At 44.2% G+C, this 25,508-nt stretch overlaps 1 protein-coding gene and 1 long non-coding RNA gene across 11 annotated transcripts; both read right to left on the minus strand.

Annotated features, from left to right (window-relative positions):
* Nucleotides 1-1,100: 1,100 nt before the first annotated feature.
* Nucleotides 1,101-25,462, minus strand: LOC118383437 (bone morphogenetic protein receptor type-2-like). The gene is made up of 5 exons (XM_052515473.1): nt 25,267-25,462; nt 23,599-23,735; nt 13,456-13,637; nt 3,827-5,034; nt 1,101-3,633 (listed from the first exon to the last, which is right to left on the minus strand). The coding sequence occupies exons 1-5, from the start codon at nt 25,445-25,447 to the stop codon at nt 3,419-3,421; spliced, it is 1,923 nt and encodes a 640-aa protein (XP_052371433.1). The 5' UTR covers nt 25,448-25,462; the 3' UTR covers nt 1,101-3,418.
* On the minus strand, nt 5,326-13,449 carry LOC127928474 (uncharacterized). 10 transcript variants are annotated; one of them, XR_008131232.1, is made up of 4 exons: nt 12,715-13,449; nt 11,935-12,149; nt 10,271-10,573; nt 5,326-5,606 (listed from the first exon to the last, which is right to left on the minus strand). It is a non-coding gene; the product is annotated as an uncharacterized LOC127928474 (long non-coding RNA). The 10 variants fall into 10 exon arrangements; XR_008131230.1 differs by having other exon boundaries at nt 5,326-5,557; nt 11,935-13,449; XR_008131226.1 differs by having other exon boundaries at nt 11,935-13,449.
* Nucleotides 25,463-25,508: the final 46 nt, after the last annotated feature.

Consider the following 25,508-nt stretch of genomic DNA (forward strand, 5'->3'; position numbering starts at 1 on the left):
CCTGAGGTCATAATAACTATACCACTGTGTTTTATATATTATTATCTAACCCTGAGTTCATAATAACTATACCACTGTGTTTTATATATTATTATCTAACCCTGAGGTCATAATAACTATACCACTGTGTTTTATATATTATAACCCTGAGGTCATAATAACTATACCACTGTGTTTTATATATTATAACCCCGAGGTCATAATAACTATACCACTGTGTTGTATATATTATTATCTAACCCTGAGGTCATAATAACTATACCACTGTGTTTTATATATTATTATCTAACCCTGAGGTCATAATAACTATACCACTGTGTTTTATATATTATTATCTAACCCTGAGTTCATAATAACTATACCACTGTGTTTTATATATTATTATCTAACCCTGAGTTCATAATAACTATACCACTGTGTTTTATATATTATTATCTAACCCTGAGGTCATAATAACTATACCACTGTGTTTTATATATTATTATCTAACCCTGAGTTCATAATAACTATACCACTGTGTTTTATATATTATAACCCTGAGTTCATAATAACTATACCACTGTGTTTTATATATTATTATCTAACCCTGAGTTCATAATAACTATACCACTGTGTTTTATATATTATTATCTATCCCTGAGGTCATAATAACTATACCACTGTGTTTTATATATTATTATCTAACCCTGAGGTCATAATAACTATACCACTGTGTTTTATATATTATAACCCTGAGTTCATAATAACTATACCACTGTGTTTTATATATTATAACCCTGAGTTCATAATAACTATACCACTGTGTTTTATATATTATTATCTAACCCTGAGGTCATAATAACTATACCACTGTGTTTTATATATTATTATCTAACCCTGAGGTCATAATAACTATACCACTGTGTTTTATATATTATTATCTAACCCTGAGTTCATAATAACTATACCACTGTGTTTTATATATTATTATCTAACCCTGAGGTCATAATAACTATACCACTGTGTTTTATATATTATTATCTAACCCTGAGTTCATAATAACTATACCACTGTGTTTTATATATTATTATCTAACCCTGAGGTCATAATAACTATACTACTGTGTTTTTATACATTTATTAAAATGTTTTGTCAGGTCAGAGTTCACCCTTACAAACCTGTAGTGTTCATCATATTAACATGACAGGTCAGAGTTCACCCTTACAAACCTGTAGTGTTCATCATATTAACATGACAGGTCAGAGTTCACCCTTACAAACCTGTAGTGTTCATCATATTAACATGGCAGGTCAGAGTTCACCCTTACAAACCTGTAGTGTTCATCATATTAACATGACAGGTCAGAGTTCACCCTTACAAACCTGTAGTGTTCATCATATTAACATGGCAGGTCAGAGTTCACCCTTACGGAGCATATGTCCGTTTTTTGTTGTTGCAATACACAAACATATATTTCTCATACAAATGCAAGATACCAAAACAGAAAGCTAATTTGATCCTCTCTGAAGCAGCACTAAAACAGACAGTCCCTGACACAGACTTCAGGTCCTGCACGGCCTAGATCCACTGCACCCTGCGTCTGCTGGCATGTAGCTACAACACGCAGCCCAGCCCCACACACGTTGCAAACACACGCCAACACATCCATAGTCCACATGGTACAGATTCACAAGACAGGGAAAACAGTTCCAGCATGATTCAGAAGGTTTGCTTTAAAAAGAGTTGGATTCCCAGCAGACAGAATTGTGGGAATCAGAGTTTCTCTGTTGAAAGAGAGGTTGTTGCTGTTCGTCCATTTCTGAACAGATGCATCCTGCTTCTTGATTGTAGTCCCAGAATCCCAGTGTTCTCTGGTGATTGTAGTGCCAGAATCCCAGTGTTTTCTGGTGATTGTAGTCCCAGAATCCCAGTGTTCTCTGGTGATTGTAGTTTCCCCCAGTCCTGACAGGTGATTGTAGTCCCAGTCCTGTCAGGTGATTGTATTCCCAGTCCTGTCAGGTGATTGTAGTCCCAGTCCTGTCAGGTGATTGTAGTCCGTCCCAGTCCTGTCAGGTGATTGTAGTCCCAGTCCTGTCAGGTGATTGTAGCCCCAGTCCTGTCAGGTGATTGTAGTCCCCCCAGTCCTGTCTGGTGATTGTAGTCCCAGTCCTGTCAGGTGATTGTAGTCCCAGTCCTGTCAGGTGATTGTAGTCCCAGTCCTGTCAGGTGATTGTAGTCCCAGTCCTGTCTGGTGATTGTAGTCCCAGTCCTGTCAGGTGATTGTAGTCCTCCCCAGTCCTGTCAGGTGATTGTAGTCCTCCCCAGTCCTGTCAGGTGATTGTAGTCCTCCCCAGTCCTGTCTGGTGATTGTAGTCCCAGTCCTGTCTGGTGATTGTAGTCCCAGTCCTGTCTGGTGATTGTAGTCCCAGTCCTGTCTGGTGATTGTAGTCCCAGTCCTGTCTGGTGATTGTAGTCCCAGTCCTGTCTGGTGATTGTAGTCCCAGTCCTGTCAGGTGATTGTAGTCCCAGTCCTGTCAGGTGATTGTAGTCCCAGTCCTGTCAGGTGATTGTAGTCCCAGTCCTGTCAGGTGATTGTAGTCCCAGTCCTGTCAGGTGATTGTAGTCCCAGTCCTGTCTGGTGATTGTAGTCCCAGTCCTGTCTGGTGATTGTAGTCCCAGTCCTGTCTGGTGATTGTAGTCCCAGTCCTGTCTGGTGATTGTAGTCCCAGTCCTGTCTGGTGATTGTAGTCCCAGTCCTGTCTGGTGATTGTAGTCCCAGTCCTGTCAGGTGATTGTAGTCCCAGTCCTGTCAGGTGATTGTAGTTCCAGTCCTGTCTGGTGATTGTAGTCCCAGTCCTGTCTGGTGATTGTAGTCCCAGTAAACAGAGAAAGCCCACTGACATTACAACTGTGGGTAGTACTTCAGTTGTTTGATTTAAGGAGAGGGTTTACAGACTGAATAAAATATTGAGTTGGTGTCCATTTATAAGTGCAACACAGAGATTATATTAAAAATGTTAAACAAGAAAACAACAGAAGTGTTAAAAACATAATGAAAGCACCTAAAAGCTGTATCCTATTGCACAATTTAAATCATGATACAAAATCAAAAATGAACAGAGCATGAAAAAAGTGAAAGTGGATAATTGTGTGTTTAAGACCATAGAGTCAGTCATGTCTGGAGTCCTTATGGTGCTGAAATACTATGACTGTTTAAAGGCTCCAGAGCAGCCTCCCTCATGGTCACAGGCTGAGACTTCAACTGGAGAAGACCCCATTATACACATAGACAAATTAAACCACAAGGAAGAGATTGCTGCATAGCTGGATTCAACTTAAAGCAATGTCATCAAAAAGACACAAAGCGAGAGAGACGGGACACAACCAACTGCTGTTACAACAACACTACTGTCTGTGTTGTCCCTCTGAAGGTCAGAGTTCAGAGGCGGGTGTCGCTGGGTTCAGAGGTCAGATAGACAGCGGAGCTGGACTTGGGCCGGGCCTGACCTTCTCCCCTGTTGTTGTTCACCTCTGACCCCCTGGTATCTGTGGTGATGACCCAGGTGGCGGGTCGCCAGCGCTTCAGGGAGTACGGTGTCTTCACACGCTTCTTAATCTTCTCCCCTGTTCCCTGGTTCTGGACCAAGGCCTCCCCTGGAACACAAACACAGGGTTAAGGTCAGGGGGTCAGGGTGTGAGGGGTAGGGTCAGGCTGTGAGGGGTAGGGTGTGAGGGGTAGGGTCAGGCTGTGAGGGGTAGGGTCAGGCTGTGAGGGGTAGGGTCAGGCTGTGAGGGTTAGGGTCAGGCTGTGAGGGGTAGGGTCAGGCTGTGAGGGTGCTCTGCTCACCCAGTGAGACCAGGTCTCTGGTGGTGAAGGACAGGTCCAGGGAGTTGGGTCTCTCCGGCCGCCGGCCTCCTTTAGGCTGCCTGAGTAGGGCTTCACCTCTCATGGGGACAGGGTTGGGGTCAGGTCCAGACAAGGAACCAGACACAGAACTCTCCCCCAGGGAGCAGGGGGTCTCTCCACTGGTACTTCCTCCTGCTCCCTCCTCCTCTTCCTCTCCTCCCCCATCACTCTCCCCCTCTCCCTCCCCCAGTACCAGTCCGTTGTTGTTGTTGTTGTTGTTGTTGGGCCGTGCGTTAGAGGAGTGGACATCTGGTTGTCCTGTCTCTCTGCTCAGCAGGGGTTGGTGTTCGTCTGGGCTGGCAGTGATCAGCCCCAGCTGGCCGTCCTCAGAGCTCTGGGGGTTCGTGCTCTGAGTTAGAGTGAGCCCCACCGTGCTGCTGGCGCCCCCTGCTGGCAAGGACCCGGCCGCGTGCCCGTTCACAGAGAGGTCCCGTAGGACCAGCAGGTTGTTGGTGGCGCTGACCCGGTGGGGCTCGGAGACGGCGGTGACGTTGGACACGCCGTTGGTCTTAGCTCCGCCCTCTACCTGTCGTAGGTTGGACTTGCCACGGCGACCGAATTTAAACCTCAGAGAGGATGAGTCTTTCTTAGGCGGCTTGGTGCGGAGCAGCAGGCTGGAGGGTCGTTTGGGGAGGTTTTGCTGCTTGGGGAGAGGGAACACGGCAGGGGGAGACGCCTCGGCAGCCATCTTGATGAAGGGGAAGAGCAGGGAGGAGGAGGCGGGGCTCAGCAGGTCCGGAGAACAGAACTGTTTCTGGCTGTGTTCCATCAGGTTCTCATCAGAACTCTCCTTCAGGTTCTTATCCACCTCCCTGGGGTCCAGCTTGGTGGTCTCCAGATCCTCCTGGGTCAGGGTCAGGTGGAGGTTAGGGTTGGGGTCATGACCCTGGCTGGACTCTGAGATGAAGGTCATGGTGGTGAGGGAAGAGGAGGTTCCAGCGGAGGGGTTGCCGGGGAGACGGGCGTGAGCCGCCTGCTGCCGCTCGTAGTTTATAGAGTTCCTGTTCCTCTCTCCAGCCACACCTCCATCTCTCGTCCGGCCAATCAAAGCGGAGGGGGTGTCGCTGTGTGTGCTCTTGCCCGTGCCGTCCTGTTCCTCGATGTAGGACGAGGCAGGGTCAGGGCCGGACTGTGGCCCCATGCGGTTTCTGTCACAGACACGTTAACAACACAACAGGTACTTATCACCAAGGAGGACTACAAGGTGTGTCGTTGTGCAGTTGGTATGAGTGTAAGGGTGTGTGTGTCGTTGTGCAGTTGGTATGAGTAGGTATGAGTGTAAGGGTGTGTGTGTGGTACAGCTGGGTTGAGTGGAGGGTGTGTATAGTGTCTGTACCTATCATTGAACAGTAGAGGGTGTGTATAGTGTCTGTACCTATCATTGAACAGTGTGGTACAGTGGAGGGTGTGTATAGTGTCTGTACCTATCATTGAACAGTAGAGGGTGTGTATAGTGTCTATATCTATCATTGAACAGTGTGGTACAGTGGAGGGTGTGTATAGTGTCTGTACCTATCATTGAACAGTAGAGGGTGTGTATAGTGTCTGTATCTATCATTGAACAGTGTGTATAGTGTCTGTACCTATCATTGAACAGTAGAGGGTGTGTATAGTGTCTGTACCTATCATTGAACAGTGTGGTACAGTAGAGGGTGTGTATAGTGTCTGTACCTATCATTGAACAGTGTGGTACAGTAGAGGGTGTGTATAGTGTCTGTACCTATCATTGAACAGTGTGGTAGTAGAGGGTGTGTATAGTGTCTGTATCTATCATTGAACAGTGTGGTACAGTGGAGGGTGTGTATAGTGTCTGTACCTATCATTGAACAGTAGAGGGTGTGTATAGTGTCTGTACCTATCATTGAACAGTAGAGGGTGTGTATAGTGTCTGTACCTATCATTGAACAGTAGAGGGTGTGTATAGTGGCTGTACCTATCATTGAACAGTAGAGGGTGTGTATAGTGTCTGTACCTATCATTGAACAGTGTGGTACAGTAGAGGGTGTGTATAGTGTCTGTACCTATCATTGAACAGTGTGGTACAGTAGAGGGTGTGTATAGTGTCTGTACCTATCATTGAACAGTAGAGGGTGTGTATAGTGTCTGTACCTATCATTGAACAGTAGAGGGTGTGTATAGTGTCTGTACCTATCATTGAACAGTAGAGGGGGTGTATAGTGTCTGTACCTATCATTGAACAGTAGAGGGTGTGTATAGTGTCTGTACCTATCATTGAACAGTAGAGGGTGTGTATAGTGTCTGTATCTATCATTGAACAGTAGAGGGTGTGTATAGTGTCTATCATTGAACAGTGGAGGGTGTGTATAGTGTCTGTACCTATCATTGAACAGTGTGGTACAGTAGAGGGTGTGTATAGTGTCTGTACCTATCATTGAACAGTGTGGTACAGTGGAGGGTGTGTATAGTGTCTGTATCTATCATTGAACAGTGTGGTACAGTGGAGGGTGTGTATAGTGTCTGTACCTATCATTGAACAGTAGAGGGTGTGTATAGTGTCTGTACCTATCATTGAACAGTAGAGGGTGTGTATAGTGTCTGTACCTATCATTGAACAGTAGAGGGTGTCTATAGTGGCTGTACCTATCATTGAACAGTAGAGGGTGTGTATAGTGTCTGTACCTATCATTGAACAGTGTGGTACAGTAGAGGGTGTGTATAGTGTCTATATCTATCATTGAACAGTGTGGTACAGTAGAGGGTGTGTATAGTGTCTGTACCTATCATTGAACAGTGTGGTACAGTGGAGGGTGTGTATAGTGTCTGTATCTATCATTGAACAGTGTGGTACAGTGGAGGGTGTGTATAGTGTCTGTACCTATCATTGAACAGTAGAGGGTGTGTATAGTGTCTGTACCTATCATTGAACAGTGTGGTACAGTGGAGGGTGTGTATAGTGTCTGTACCTATCATTGAACAGTAGAGGGTGTGTATAGTGTCTGTACCTATCATTGAACAGTAGAGGGTGTGTATAGTGTCTGTACCTATCATTGAACAGTGTGGTACAGTAGAGGGTGTGTATAGTGTCTATATCTATCATTGAACAGTGTGGTACAGTAGAGGGTGTGTATAGTGTCTGTACCTATCATTGAACAGTGTGGTACAGTGGAGGGTGTGTATAGTGTCTGTACCTATCATTGAACAGTGTGGTACAGTAGAGGGTGTGTATAGTGTCTGTATCTATCATTGAACAGTAGAGGGTGTGTATAGTGTCTGTACCTATCATTGAACAGTAGAGGGTGTGTATAGTGTCTGTACCTATCATTGAACAGTGTGGTACAGTGGAGGGTGTGTATAGTGTCTGTATCTATCATTGAACAGTGGAGGGTGTGTATAGTGTCTGTACCTATCATTGAACAGTGGAGGGTGTGTATAGTGTCTGTACCTACCATTGAACAGTAGAGGGTGTGTATAGTGTCTGTACCTATCATTGAACAGTGTGGTACAGTAGAGGGTGTGTATAGTGTCTGTACCTATCATTGAACAGTGTGGTACAGTGGAGGGTGTGTATAGTGTCTGTACCTATCATTGAACAGTGTGGTACAGTAGAGGGTGTGTATAGTGTCTGTACCCATCATTGAACAGTAGAGGGTGTGTATAGTGTCTGTACCTATCATTGAACAGTGTAGTACAGTAGAGGGTGTGTATAGTGTCTGTAGCTATCATTGAACAGTAGAGGGTGTGTATAGTGTCTGTACCTATCATTGAACAGTAGAGGGTGTGTATAGTGTCTGTATCTATCATTGAACAGTGGAGGGTGTGTATAGTGTCTGTACCTATCATTGAACAGTGTGGTACAGTGGAGGGTGTGTATAGTGTCTGTATCTATCATTGAACAGTAGCGGGTGTGTATAGTGTCTGTACCAATCATTGAACAGTAGAGGGTGTGTATAGTGTCTGTACCTATCATTGAACAGTAGAGGGTGTGTATAGTGTCTGTACCTATCATTGAACAGTAGAGGGTGTGTATAGTGTCTGTACCTATCATTGAACAGTGTGGTACAGTGGAGGGTGTGTATAGTGTCTGTATCTATCATTGAACAGTGGAGGGTGTGTATAGTGTCTGTACCTATCATTGAACAGTGGAGGGTGTGTATAGTGTCTGTACCTATCATTGAACAGTAGAGGGTGTGTATAGTGTCTGTACCTATCATTGAACAGTGTGGTACAGTGGAGGGTGTGTATAGTGTCTGTATCTATCATTGAACAGTGGAGGGTGTGTATAGTGTCTGTACCTATCATTGAACAGTGGAGGGTGTGTATAGTGTCTGTACCTATCATTGAACAGTAGAGGGTGTGTATAGTGTCTGTACCTATCATTGAACAGTGTGGTACAGTGGAGGGTGTGTATAGTGTCTGTACCTATCATTGAACAGTGGAGGGTGTGTATAGTGTCTGTACCTATCATTGAACAGTGTGGTACAGTAGAGGGTGTGTATAGTGTCTGTACCCATCATTGAACAGTAGAGGGTGTGTATAGTGTCTGTACCTATCATTGAACAGTGTAGTACAGTAGAGGGTGTGTATAGTGTCTGTACCTATCATTGAACAGTAGAGGGTGTGTATAGTGTCTGTACCAATCATTGAACAGTAGAGGGTGTGTATAGTGTCTGTACCTATCATTGAACAGTAGAGGGTGTGTATAGTGTCTGTACCTATCATTGAACAGTGTGGTACAGTGGAGGGTGTGTATAGTGTCTGTACCTATCATTGAACAGTAGAGGGTGTGTATAGTATCTGTACCAATCATTGAACAGTAGAGGGTGTGTATAGTGTCTGTACCTATCATTGAACAGTGTGGTACAGTAGAGGGTGTGTATAGTGTCTGTACCTATCATTGAACAGTGGAGGGTGTGCATAGTGTCTGTACCTATCATTGAACAGTGTGGTACAGTAGAGGGTGTGTATAGTGTCTGTACCTATCATTGAACAGTGTGGTACAGTGGAGGGTGTGTATAGTGTCTGTATCTATCATTGAACAGTAGAGGGTGTGTATAGTGTCTGTACCAATCATTGAACAGTGTGGTACAGTAGAGGGTGTGTATAGTGTCTGTACCTATCATTGAACAGTGTGGTACAGTAGAGGGTGTGTATAGTGTCTGTACCTATCATTTAACAGTGTGGTACAGTAGAGGGTGTGTATAGTGTCTGTACCTATCATTGAACAGTAGAGGGTGTGTATAGTGTCTGTACCTATCATTGAACAGTAGCGGGTGTGTATAGTGTCTGTATATATCATTGAACAGTAGAGGGTGTGTATAGTGTCTGTACCTATCATTGAACAGTGTGGTACAGTAGAGGGTGTGTATAGTGTCTGTACCAATCATTGAACAGTAGAGGGTGTGTATAGTGTCTGTACCTATCATTGAACAGTAGAGGGTGTGTATAGTGTCTGTACCTATCATTGAACAGTAGAGGGTGTGTATAGTGTCTGTATCTATCATTGAACAGTGTGGTACAGTGGAGGGTGTGTATAGTGTCTGTACCTATCATTGAACAGTAGAGGGTGTGTATAGTGTCTGTACCTATCATTGAACAGTAGAGGGTGTGTATAGTGTCTGTATCTATCATTGAACAGTGTGGTACAGTGGAGGGTGTGTATAGTGTCTGTACCTATCATTGAACAGTGGAGGGTGTGCATAGTGTCTGTACCTATCATTGAACAGTGTGGTACAGTAGAGGGTGTGTATAGTGTCTGTACCTATCATTGAACAGTGTGGTACAGTGGAGGGTGTGTATAGTGTCTGTATCTATCATTGAACAGTAGAGGGTGTGTATAGTGTCTGTACCAATCATTGAACAGTGTGGTACAGTAGAGGGTGTGTATAGTGGCTGTACCTATCATTGACCAGTGTGGTACAGTAGAGGGTGTGTATAGTGTCTGTACCTATCATTGAACAGTGTGGTACAGTAGAGGGTGTGTATAGTGTCTGTACCTATCATTTAACAGTGTGGTACAGTAGAGGGTGTGTATAGTGTCTGTACCTATCATTGAACAGTAGAGGGTGTGTATAGTGTCTGTACCTATCATTGAACAGTGTGGTACAGTAGAGGGTGTGTATAGTGTCTGTACCTATCATTGAACAGTGTGGTACAGTGGAGGGTGTGTATAGTGTCTGTACCTATCATTGAACAGTAGAGGGTGTGTATAGTGTCTGTACCTATTATTGAACAGTAGAGGGTGTGTATAGTGTCTGTACCTATCATTGAACAGTAGAGGGTGTGTATAGTGTCTGTATCTATCATTGAACAGTGTGGTACAGTGGAGGGTGTGTATAGTGTCTGTACCTATCATTGAACAGTAGAGGGTGTGTATAGTGTCTGTACCTATCATTGAACAGTGGAGGGTGTGTATAGTGTCTGTACCTATCATTGAACAGTGTGGTACAGTGGAGGGTGTGTATAGTGTCTGTACCTATCATTGAACAGTAGAGGGTGTGTATAGTGTCTGTACCTATCATTGAACAGTGTGGTACAGTAGAGGGTGTGTATAGTGTCTGTACCAATCATTGAACAGTAGAGGGTGTGTATAGTGTCTGTACCTATCATTGAACAGTAGAGGGTGTGTATAGTGTCTGTACCTATCATTGAACAGTAGAGGGTGTGTATAGTGTCTGTACCTATCATTGAACAGTGTGGTACAGTAGAGGGTGTGTATAGTGTCTGTACCTATCATTGAACAGTAGAGGGTGTGTATAGTGTCTGTACCTATCATTGAACAGTAGAGGGTGTGTATAGTGTCTATCTATCATTGAACAGTGTGGTACAGTGGAGGGTGTGTATAGTGTCTGTATATATCATTGAACAGTAGAGGGTGTGTATAGTGTCTGTACCTATCATTGAACAGTGTGGTACAGTAGAGGGTGTGTATAGTGTCTGTACCAATCATTGACCAACAGTAGAGGGTGTGTATAGTGTCTGTACCTATCATTGAACAGTAGAGGGTGTGTATAGTGTCTGTACCTATCATTGAACAGTAGAGGGTGTGTATAGTGTCTGTATCTATCATTGAACAGTGTGGTACAGTGGAGGGTGTGTATAGTGTCTGTACCTATCATTGAACAGTAGAGGGTGTGTATAGTGTCTGTACCTATTATTGAACAGTAGAGGGTGTGGTGTGTACCTATCATTGAACAGTAGAGGGTCTGTATATCTATCATTGAACAGTGTGGTACAGTGGAGGGTGTGTATAGTGTCTGTACCTATCATTGAACAGTGGAGGGTGTGTATAGTGTCTGTACCTATCATTGAACAGTGTGGTACAGTAGAGGGTGTGTATAGTGTCTGTACCTATCATTGAACAGTGTGGTACAGTGGAGGGTGTGTATAGTGTCTGTATCTATCATTGAACAGTAGAGGGTGTGTATAGTGTCTGTACCTATCATTGAACAGTGTGTGTATAGTGTCTGTACCTATCATTGAACAGTGGAGGGTGTGTATAGTGGCTGTACCTATCATTGACCAGTGTGGTACAGTAGAGGGTGTGTATAGTGTCTGTACCAATCATTGAACAGTAGAGGGTGTGTATAGTGTCTGTACCTATCATTGAACAGTGTGGTACCTATCATTGAACAGTAGAGGGTGTGTATAGTGTCTGTACCTATCATTTAACAGTGTGGTACAGTGGAGGGTGTGTATAGTGTCTGTACCTATCATTGAACAGTAGAGGGTGTGTATAGTGTCTGTACCTATCATTGAACAGTGTGGTACAGTAGAGGGTGTGTATAGTGTCTGTACCTATCATTGAACAGTGTGGTACAGTGGAGGGTGTGTATAGTGTCTGTACCTATCATTGAACAGTAGAGGGTGTGTATAGTGTCTGTACCTATTATTGAACAGTAGAGGGTGTGTATAGTGTCTGTACCTATCATTGAACAGTAGAGGGTGTGTATAGTGTCTGTATCTATCATTGAACAGTGTGGTACAGTGGAGGGTGTGTATAGTGTCTGTACCTATCATTGAACAGTAGAGGGTGTGTATAGTGTCTGTACCTATCATTGAACAGTGGAGGGTGTGTATAGTGTCTGTACCTATCATTGAACAGTGTGGTACAGTGGAGGGTGTGTATAGTGTCTGTACCTATCATTGAACAGTAGAGGGTGTGTATAGTGTCTGTACCTATCATTGAACAGTGTGGTACAGTAGAGGGTGTGTATAGTGTCTGTACCAATCATTGAACAGTAGAGGGTGTGTATAGTGTCTGTACCTATCATTGAACAGTAGAGGGTGTGTATAGTGTCTGTACCTATCATTGAACAGTAGAGGGTGTGTATAGTGTCTGTACCTATCATTGAACAGTGTGGTACAGTAGAGGGTGTGTATAGTGTCTGTACCTATCATTGAACAGTAGAGGGTGTGTATAGTGTCTGTACCTATCATTGAACAGTAGAGGGTGTGTATAGTGTCTATCTATCATTGAACAGTGTGGTACAGTGGAGGGTGTGTATAGTGTCTGTACCTATCATTGAACAGTAGAGGGTGTGTATAGTGTCTGTACCTATCATTGAACAGTGTGGTACAGTAGAGGGTGTGTATAGTGTCTGTACCTATCATTGACCAGTGTGGTACAGTAGAGGGTGTGTATAGTGTCTGTACCTATCATTGAACAGTAGAGGGTGTGTATAGTGTCTGTACCTATCATTGAACAGTGTGGTACAGTAGAGGGTGTGTATAGTGTCTGTACCTATCATTGAACAGTGTGGTACAGTGGAGGGTGTGTATAGTGTCTGTACCTATCATTGAACAGTAGAGGGTGTGTATAGTGTCTGTACCTATTATTGAACAGTAGAGGGTGTGTATAGTGTCTGTACCTATCATTGAACAGTAGAGGGTGTGTATAGTGTCTGTATCTATCATTGAACAGTGTGGTACAGTGGAGGGTGTGTATAGTGTCTGTACCTATCATTGAACAGTAGAGGGTGTGTATAGTGTCTGTACCTATCATTGAACAGTGTGGTACAGTAGAGGGTGTGTATAGTGTCTGTACCTATCATTGAACAGTGTGGTACAGTGGAGGGTGTGTATAGTGTCTGTACCTATCATTGAACAGTAGAGGGTGTGTATAGTGTCTGTACCTATCATTGAACAGTAGAGGGTGTATAGTGTCTGTACCTATCATTGAACAGTGGAGGGTGTGTATAGTGTCTGTACCTATCATTGAACAGTGTGGTACAGTAGAGGGTGTGTATAGTGTCTGTACCAATCATTGAACAGTAGAGGGTGTGTATAGTGTCTGTACCTATCATTGAACAGTAGAGGGTGTGTATAGTGTCTGTACCTATCATTGAACAGTAGAGGGTGTGTATAGTGTCTGTATCTATCATTGAACAGTGTGGTACAGTGGAGGGTGTGTATAGTGTCTGTACCTATCATTGAACAGTGTGGTACAGTAGAGGGTGTGTATAGTGTCTGTACCTATCATTGAACAGTAGAGGGTGTGTATAGTGTCTGTATCTATCATTGAACAGTGTGGTACAGTGGAGGGTGTGTATAGTGTCTGTATCTATCATTGAACAGTGTGGTACAGTGGAGGGTGTGTATAGTGTCTGTACCTATCATTGAACAGTGTGGTACAGCTGCTACCAGTAGGGTTGAGTGTGGGGCTGACAGACTTGGACTGGTCCCAGATCAGCAGTAGTTCAGCCATGCGCTCCTCTGCACACTGAGCAGTCAGCCTGGCCTCGGCATCCTGGTCCCAACAGTCCTCCATGGTCTCCTTCAGGGACCGCACCGCCTGAGGGAAGGTTACAGAGGATAACACATACCATACCACACCATAACATACCACACCACACCATACCATACCACACCATAACATACCACACCATAACATACCACACCATAACATACCACACCATAACATACCACACCACACCATAACACACCACACCATACCACACCATAACATACCACACCATAACATACCACACCATAACACCACACCACACCATAACATACCACACCATAACATACCACACCATAACATACCACACCATAACATACCACACCACACCATAACATACCACACCATAACATACCACACCATAACATACCACACCACACCATAACATACCACACCATAACATACCACACCATACCACACCATAACATACCACACCATAACATACCACACCATAACATACCACACCATAACATACCACACCATACCACACCATAACATACCACACCACAACATACCACACCATACACATACCACACCATAACATACCACACCATAACATACCACACCATAACATACCACACCATAACATACCACACCATAACATACCACACCACAACATACCACACCACAACATACCACACCATAACATACCACACCATACCACATACCACACCATAACATACCACACCATAACATACCACACCACACCATACCACACCACACCATAACATACCACACCACACCATAACATACCACACCATAACATACCACACCATAACATACCACACCATAACATACCACACCATAACATACCACACCACAACATACCACACCATAACATACCACCACACCACACCATAACATACAACACCATAACATACCACACCATAACATACCACACCATACCACACCATAACATACCACACCACAACATACCACACCATAACACACCACAACATACCACACCATAACATACCACACCATAACATACCACACCATAACATACCACACCATAACATACCACACCACACCACAACATACCACACCATAACATACCACACCATAACACACCACACCATAACATACCACACCATAACATACCACACCATAACATACCATACCACACCATAACATACCACACCATAACATACCACACCATAACATACCATACACACCATAACACCATAACATACCACACCATAACACACCACACCATAACATACCACACCATAACATACCACACCATACCACACCATACCATATCACACCATAACATACCACACCATAACACACCATACCACACCATAACATAACATACCATAACATACCACACCATAACATACCATACCACACCATAACATACCACACCATAACACACCACACCATAACATACCACACCATAACATACCACACCATAACATACCACACCATAACATACCACACCATAACACACCACACCATAACATACCACACCATAACACACCACACCATACCACACCATAACATACCACACCATAACATACCACACCATAACATACCACACCATAACATACCACACCACAACATACCACATACATACCACACCATAACATACCACACCATAACATACCACACCACACCATAACATACCACACCATAACATACCACACCATAACATACCACACCATAACATACACACCATACCACACCACATAACATACCACACCATAACATACCACCACACATACCACACCATAACATACCACACCATAACATACCACACCATAACATACCACACCACACCATAACATACCACACCATAACATACCACACCATAACATACCACACCATAACATACCACACCATACCACACCACAACATACCACACCATAACATACCACACCATAACATACCACACCATAACATACCACACCATAACATACCACACCATAACATACCACACCATACCACACCACAACATACCACACCACACCACACCACAACATACCACACCATAACATACCACACCATAACATACCACACCATAACATACCACACCACAACATACCACACCATAACATACCACACCACACCACACCATAACATACCACACCATAACATACCACACCATAACATACCATACCACACCATAACATACCACACCACACCATAACATACCACACCATAACATACCACACCATACCACACCATAACATACCACACCATAACATACCACACCATAACATACCATAACACACCACACCATAACATACCACACCATAACATACCACACCATAACATACCACACCATAACACACCATACCACACCATAACATACCATACCACACCATAACATACCATACCACACCATAACATACCATACCACACCATAACATACCACACCATAACATACCACACCATAACACACCACACCATAACATACCACACCATAACATACCACACCATAACATACCACACCATAACATACCACACCATAACACACCACACCATAACACACCACACCATAACATACCACACCATAACATACCACACCATAACATACCACACCATAACACACCACACATAACATAACATCACACCATAACATACCACACCATAACATACCACACCACAACATACCACACCATACCACACCATAACATACCACACCATAACATACCACACCATAACATACCACACCATAACATACCACACCATAACATACCATACCACACCATAACATACCACACCATAACATACCACACCATAACATACCACACCACAACATACCACACCCACACCATAACATACCACACCATAACACCATACCACACATAACCACCAACATACCACACCATAACATACCACACCACACCATAACATACCCACCACAACATACCACACCACAACATACCACACCATAACATACCACACCACACCATACCACACCACACCATAACATACCACACCATAACATACCACACCATACCACACCATAACATACCACACCATAACATACCACACCATAACATACCACACCATAACATACCACACCATAACATACCACACCATAACATACCACACCATAACATAACATACCACACCATAACATACCACACCATAACATACCACACCATAACATACCACACCATAACATACCACACCATAACATACCACACCACAACATACCACACCATAACATACCACACCATAACATACCACACCATAACACACCACACCATAACATACCACACCATAACACACCACACCACACCATAACATACCACACCATAACACACCACACCATAACACACCACACCATAACATACCACACCATAACATACCACACCATAACATACCACACCATAACATACCACACCATAACATACCACACCATACCATACCACACCATAACATACCACACCACACCATAACATACCACACCATAACATACCACACCATAACACACCACACCATAACATACCACACCATAACATACCACACCATAACATACCACACCATAACACACCACACCATAACATACCACACCATAACATACCATACCACACCATAACATACCACACCACACCATAACATACCACACCATAACATACCACACCATAACATACCACACCATACCACACCATAACATACCACACCATAACACACCATACCACAACATACCACACCATAACATACCACACCATAACATACCACACCACACCATAACATACCACACCACAACATACCACACCATAACATACCACACCATAACATACCACACCATAACACACCACACCACACCATAACATACCACACCATAACATACCACACCATACCACACCATAACATACCACACCATAACATACACACCACGATAACATACCACACCATAACATACCACACCATACCACACCATAACATACCACACCATAACATACCACACCATAACATACCACACCATAACATACCACACCATAACATACCACACCACAACATACCACACCATAACATACCACACCATAACATACCACACCATAACATACCACACCATAACATACCACACCATAACATACCACACCACACCATACCACACCATAACATACCACACCATACCACACCATAACATACCACACCACAACATACCACACCATAACATACCACACCATACCACACCATAACATACCACACCATAACATACCACACCATAACATACCACACCATAACATACCACACCATAACATACCACACCATAACACACCACAACATACCACACCATAACATACCACACCATAACATACCACACCATAACATACCACACCATAACATACCACACCATAACATACCATACCACACCATAACATACCACACCACCACCATACCACACCATAACATACCACACCATAACATACCACACCATACCACACCATAACATACCACACCATAACATACCACACCATAACATACCACACCATAACACACCACACCACACCATAACATACCACACCATAACATACACATACCACACCATAACATACCACACCATAACATACCACACCATAACATACCACACCATACCATACCACACCATAACATACCATACCACCACACCATACCACACCATAACATACCATACCATAACATACCACACCATAACACACCACACCATAACATACCACACCATAACATACCACACCATAACACACCACACCACACCATAACATACCACACCATAACACACCACACCATAACACACCACACCATAACATACCACACCATAACATACCACACCATAACATACCACACCATAACACACCACACCATAACATACCACACCATACCATATCACACCATAACATACCACACCATAACATACCATACCACACCATAACATACCACACCATAACATACCACACCATAACATACCACACCATAACATACCACACCATAACATACCACACCATAACACACCACACCATAACATACCACACCATAACATACCACACCATAACATACCATACCACACCATAACATACCACACCATAACATACCACACCATAACATACCACACCATAACATACCACACCATACCACACCATACCATATCACACCATAACATACCACACCATAACACACCATACCACAACATACCACACCATAACATACCACACCATAACATACCACACCACACCATAACATACCACACCACAACATACCACACCATAACATACCACACCATAACACACCACACCACACCATACCACACCATAACATACCACACCATACCACACCATAACATACCACACCATAACATACCACACCATAACATACCACACCATAACATACCATAACATACCACACCATAACATACCACACCATAACATACCACACCACACGATAACATACCACACCATAACATACCACACCATAACATACCACACCATAACATACCACACCACAACATACCACACCACAACATACCACACCATAACATACCACACCATACCACACCACAACATACCACACCATAACATACCACACCACACCATACCACACCATAACATACCACACCATACCACACCATAACATACCACACCACAACATACCACACCATAACATACCACACCATAACATACCACACCATAACATACCACACCATAACATACCACACCATAACATACCACACCATAACATACCACACCATACCACACCACAACATACCACACCATAACATACCACACCATAACATACCACACCATAACATACCACACCATAACATACCATACCACACCATAACATACCATACCACTACACATACCACACCATAACATACCACACCATAACATACCACACCATACCACACCATAACATACCACACCACAACATACCACACCATAACATACCACACCATAACACACCACACCACACCATAACATACCACACCATAACATACCACACCATAACATACCACACCACACCATACCACACCATAACATACCACACCATAACATACCACACCATAACACACCACACCACACCATAACATACCACACCATAACATACCACACCACACCACACCACAACATACCACACCATAACACACCACACCATAACATACCACACCATAACATACCACACCATAACATACCACACCACACCATAACACACCACACCATAACATACCATACCACACCATAACATACCACACCATAACATACCACACCATAACATACCACACCATAACATACCACACCATAACATACCACACCATAACACACCATAACATACCACACCATAACATACCACACCATAACATACCATACCACACCACAACATACCACACCATAACATACCACACCACCACAACATACCACACCATAACATAACACACCACAACATACCACACCACAACATACCACACCATAACATACCACACCATACCACACCACAACATACCACACCATAACATACCACACCATAACATACCACACCATAACATACCACACCATAACATACCACACCATAACATACCACACCATACCACACCACAACATACCACACCATAACATACCACAACATACCACACCACACACACCATAACATACCACACACACCATAACATACCACACCATAACATACCACACCATAACATACCACACCATAACATACCACACCATAACATACCATACCATACCACACCATAACATACCACACCACACCATAACATACCACACCATAACATACCACACCATAACATACCACAACATAACATACCACACCATAACATACCACACCATACCACACCATAACATACCACACCATACCACACCATAACATACCACACCATACCACACCACAACATACCACACCATACCACAACATAACATACCACACCACAACATACCACACCACAACATACCACACCACACCACACCATAACATACCACACCATAACATACCACACCATAACATACCACACCATACCACAACATACCACACCATAACACACCACACCACACCATAACATACCACACCATAACATACCACACCACACCATAACACACCACACCATAACATACCATACCACACCACAACATACCACACCACACCACAACATACCACACCATAACATACCACACCACAACATACCACACCATAACATACATACCACACCATAACATACCACACCACAACATACCACACCATAACATACACACCACACCACACCACACCATAACATAACACACCACAACATACCACCATAACATACCACACCACACCATACCACACCATAACATACCACACCACAACATACCACACCACAACATACCACACCATAACATACCAACCATACCACACCACAACATACCACACCATAACATACCACACCACAACATACCACACCATAACATACCACACCATACCACACCACAACATACACACATAACATACCACACCATAACATACCACACCATAACATACCACACCATAACATACCACACCATAACATACCACACCATAACATACCACACCATAACATACCACACCATAACACACCACAACATACCACACCATAACATACCACACCATAACATACCACACCATAACATACCACACCATAACATACCATACCACACCATAACATACCATACCACCACACCACACCATAACATACCACACCATACCACACCATAACATACCACACCACAACATACCACACCATAACATACCACACCATAACACACCACACCACACCATAACACACCACACCATAACATACCACACCATACCACACCACACCACACCATACCACACCATAACATACCACACCATAACATACCACACCATAACACACCACACCACACCATACCACACCATAACATACCACACCACACCACACCACAACATACCACACATAAACACACCACACCATAACATACCACACCATAACACCACACCATAACATACCACACCACACCATAACATACCACACCATAACATACCACAACATACCACACCATAACATACACACCATAACATACCACACCATAACATACCACACCATAACACACATAACATACCACACCATAACATACCACACCATAACATACATACCACACCACAACATACCACAACATAACATACCACACCATAACATACCACACCACAACATACCACACCACAACATACCACACCACAACATACCACACCATAACATACCACACCATACCACACCACAACATACTACACCATAACATACCACACCATAACATACCACACCATAACATACCACACCATAACATACACATACCACACCACAACATACCACACCATAACATACCACAACATACCACACCATAACATAACCACACCATAGCACACACAACACACACATAACATACCACACCACACCATAACATACCACACCATAACATACACACACCATAACATACCATAACATACCACACCACACCATAACATACCACACCATAACATACCACACCATAACATACCACAACATAACATACCACACCATAACATACCACAACATAACATACCACACCATAACATACCACAACATAACATACCACACCATAACATACCACACCATACCACACCATAACATACCACACCATACCACACCACAACATACCACACCATACCACAACATAACATACCACACCACAACATACCACACACCACACCATAACATACCACACCATAACATACACACACATAACATACCACACCATAACATACCACACCATAACACATACACACACATAACATACCACACATAACATACCACACCATAACACAACACCATAACATACCACATACCACACAACATACCACACCACACCACAACATACCACACCATAACATACCACACCACAACATACCACACCATAACATACCATACCACACCACAACATACCACACCATAACATACCACACCACACCACACATAACATAACACACCACAACATACCACACCATAACATACCACACCACACCATACCACACCATACCACACCACAACATACCACACCATAACATACCACACCATAACATACCACACCACAACATACCACACCATAACATACCACACCATACCACACCACAACATACCACACCACAACATACCACACCACAACATACCACACCACACCATAACATACCACACCATAACATACCACACCATACCACAACATACCACAACATAACATACCACACCATAACATACCACACCATAACATACCACAACATACCACACCACAACATACCACACCACAACATACCACACCATAACATACCACACCATAACATACCACACCATAACATACCACACCATAACATACCACACCATCACAACATACCACACCACACCACAGCACAACATACCACAACATAACATACCACACCATAACATACCACACCACAACATACCACACCACAACATACCACACCACACCATACCACACCACAACATACTACACCATAACATACCACACCATAACATACCACACCATAACATACCACACCATACCATACCATAACATACCACACCATAACATACCACACCATAACATACCACAACATAACATACCACACCATAACATACCACAACATAACATACCACACCATAACATACCACACCATAACATACCACACCATACCACACCATAACATACCACACCATACCACACCACAACATACCACACCATACCACAACATAACATACCACACCACAACATACCACACCATAACATACCACACCACAACATACCACACCACACCATAACATACCACACCATAACCATAACAGACTATACCACACCATACCACACCAAACCATAACATACCACACCACGCCATACCACACCATACCATACCACACCATAACATACCAGACCACAACATAGCACACCACACCACCACACCATACACCACACAACACCACACCATACAACACCATACCACACCACACCATACCATACCACACCCTACCACACCCTACCACAGGTCTCACCAGGCTGTTTTCCTTCCAGGCCTCGGGGAACTTGGGTCTCTGTTTCTCTCTGGACACCAGGACCTGCATGTCCTCAAAGGAAGGGTGGTTCCCAGCCTCGGCCTGGAACGCCACCTGGAGGTCTGGGACTGATTCTCCTGGAGAGAAAGGAGGAACCAGAACATTAAGGTGGAAATTCAATACTGTGATTTGACAACTAATTGTGGTCAGGAGTAAGTTTCTCTGGGCTCACGAGTGGCGCAGCGGTCTAAGGCACTGCATCTCAGTGCTAGAGGCGTCACTACAGACCCCGGTTCAGTGGTCTAAGGCACTGCATCTCAGTGCTAGAGGCGTCACTACAGACCCCGGTTCAGTGGTCTAAGGCACTGCATCTCAGTGCTAGAGGAGTCACTACAGACCCCGGTTCAGAGGTCTAAGGCACTGCATCTCAGTGCTAGAGGCGTCACTACAGACCCCGGTTCAGTGGTCTAAGGCACTGCATCTCAGTGCTAGAGGAGTCACTACAGACCCTGGTTCAGTGGTCTAAGGCACTGCATCTCAGTGCTAGAGGCGTCACTACAGACCCCGGTTCAGTGGTCTAAGGCACTGCATCTCAGTGCTAGAGGAGTCACTACAGACCCTGGTTCAGAGGTCTAAGGCACTGCATCTCAGTGCTAGAGGCGTCACTACAGACCCCGGTTCAGTGGTCTAAGGCACTGCATCTCAGTGCTAGAGGCGTCACTACAGACCCCGGTTCAGTGGTCTAAGGCACTGCATCTCAGTGCTAGAGGCGTCACTACAGACCCCGGTTCAGTGGTCTAAGGCACTGCATCTCAGTGCTAGAGGCGTCACTACAGACCCCGGTTCAGTGGTCTAAGGCACTGCATCTCAGTGCTAGAGGAGTCACTACAGACCCTGGTTCAGTGGTCTAAGGCACTGCATCTCAGTGCTAGAGGAGTCACTACAGACCCTGGTTCAGTGGTCTAAGGCACTGCATCTCAGTGCTTGAGGAGTCACTACAGACCCCGGTTCAGAGGTCTAAGGCACTGCATCTCAGTGCTAGAGGAGTCACTACAGACCCTGGTTCAGTGGTCTAAGGCACTGCATCTCAGTGCTTGAGGCGTCACTACAGACCCTGGTTCAGTGGTCTAAGGCACTGCATCTCAGTGCTTGAGGCGTCACTACAGACCCTGGTTCAGTGGTCTAAGGCACTGCATCTCAGTGCTAGAGGCGTCACTACAGACCCTGGTTCAGTGGTCTAAGGCACTGCATCTCAGTGCTAGAGGCGTCACTACAGACCCTGGTTCAGTGGTCTAAGGCACTGCATCTCAGTGCAAGAGGCGTCACTACAGACCCTGGTTAGATTCCAGGCTGTATCACATCCGGCTGTGACTTGGACTCCCATAGTGCGGTCCACAATTGGCCCAGCGTCGTCCGGGTTAGGCTGGGGTAGGCCGTCATTGTAAATAAGAATTTGTTCTTAACTGACTTGACTAGTTAATTAAGTACACCTCATGAAGGTCTCCCAGTAGACAGGGCCCAGGGTTAGAGGTCAGGGTTATTACCTGGGAAGAGGTCAGTACACCTCATGAAGGTCTCCCAGTAGACCAGGCCCAGGGTTAGAGGTCAGTACACCTCATGCAGGTCTCCCAGTAGACGGGGCCCAGGGTTAGAGGTCAGGGTTATTACCTGGGAAGAGGTCAGTACACCTCATGAAGGTCTCCCAGTAGACCAGGCCCAGGGCGTACATGTCCACCTGCTTCAGAGCCGACTCGCAGTCCCTCAGGTTCACAGCCCCCTCCAGAACCTCTGGGGCCATGTAGCGGACTGTACCCACCTGAAGAGAGACAGAACCAGGGTTTAAATACATAAACCCTAGCCACCCAATTCAGAATGTCCCAAGCCATGTAGAAGTTAGATCCCACCAGGGA

The sequence above is a fragment of the Oncorhynchus keta genome, unplaced genomic scaffold (genome assembly GCF_023373465.1).
Source record: "Oncorhynchus keta strain PuntledgeMale-10-30-2019 unplaced genomic scaffold, Oket_V2 Un_scaffold_27030_pilon_pilon, whole genome shotgun sequence".
In the NCBI taxonomy this organism is placed as follows: Eukaryota; Metazoa; Chordata; class Actinopteri; order Salmoniformes; family Salmonidae; genus Oncorhynchus; species Oncorhynchus keta.

Bases quoted from the DNA above. Each gene is read 5' to 3' on its own strand.
- LOC118383437 (XM_052515473.1), bottom strand. From the start codon at position 25,447: ATGTATTTAAACCCTGGTTCTGTCTCTCTTCAGGTGGGTACAGTCCGC. The intron at 23,736-25,266 runs GTAATAACCCTG...CTTTCTCTCCAG, and splicing joins GTGTACTGACCTCTTCCCAG to GAGAATCAGTCCCAGACCTC. The intron at 13,638-23,598 runs GTGAGACCTGTG...ACCTTCCCTCAG, and splicing joins CCTGGAAGGAAAACAGCCTG to GCGGTGCGGTCCCTGAAGGA.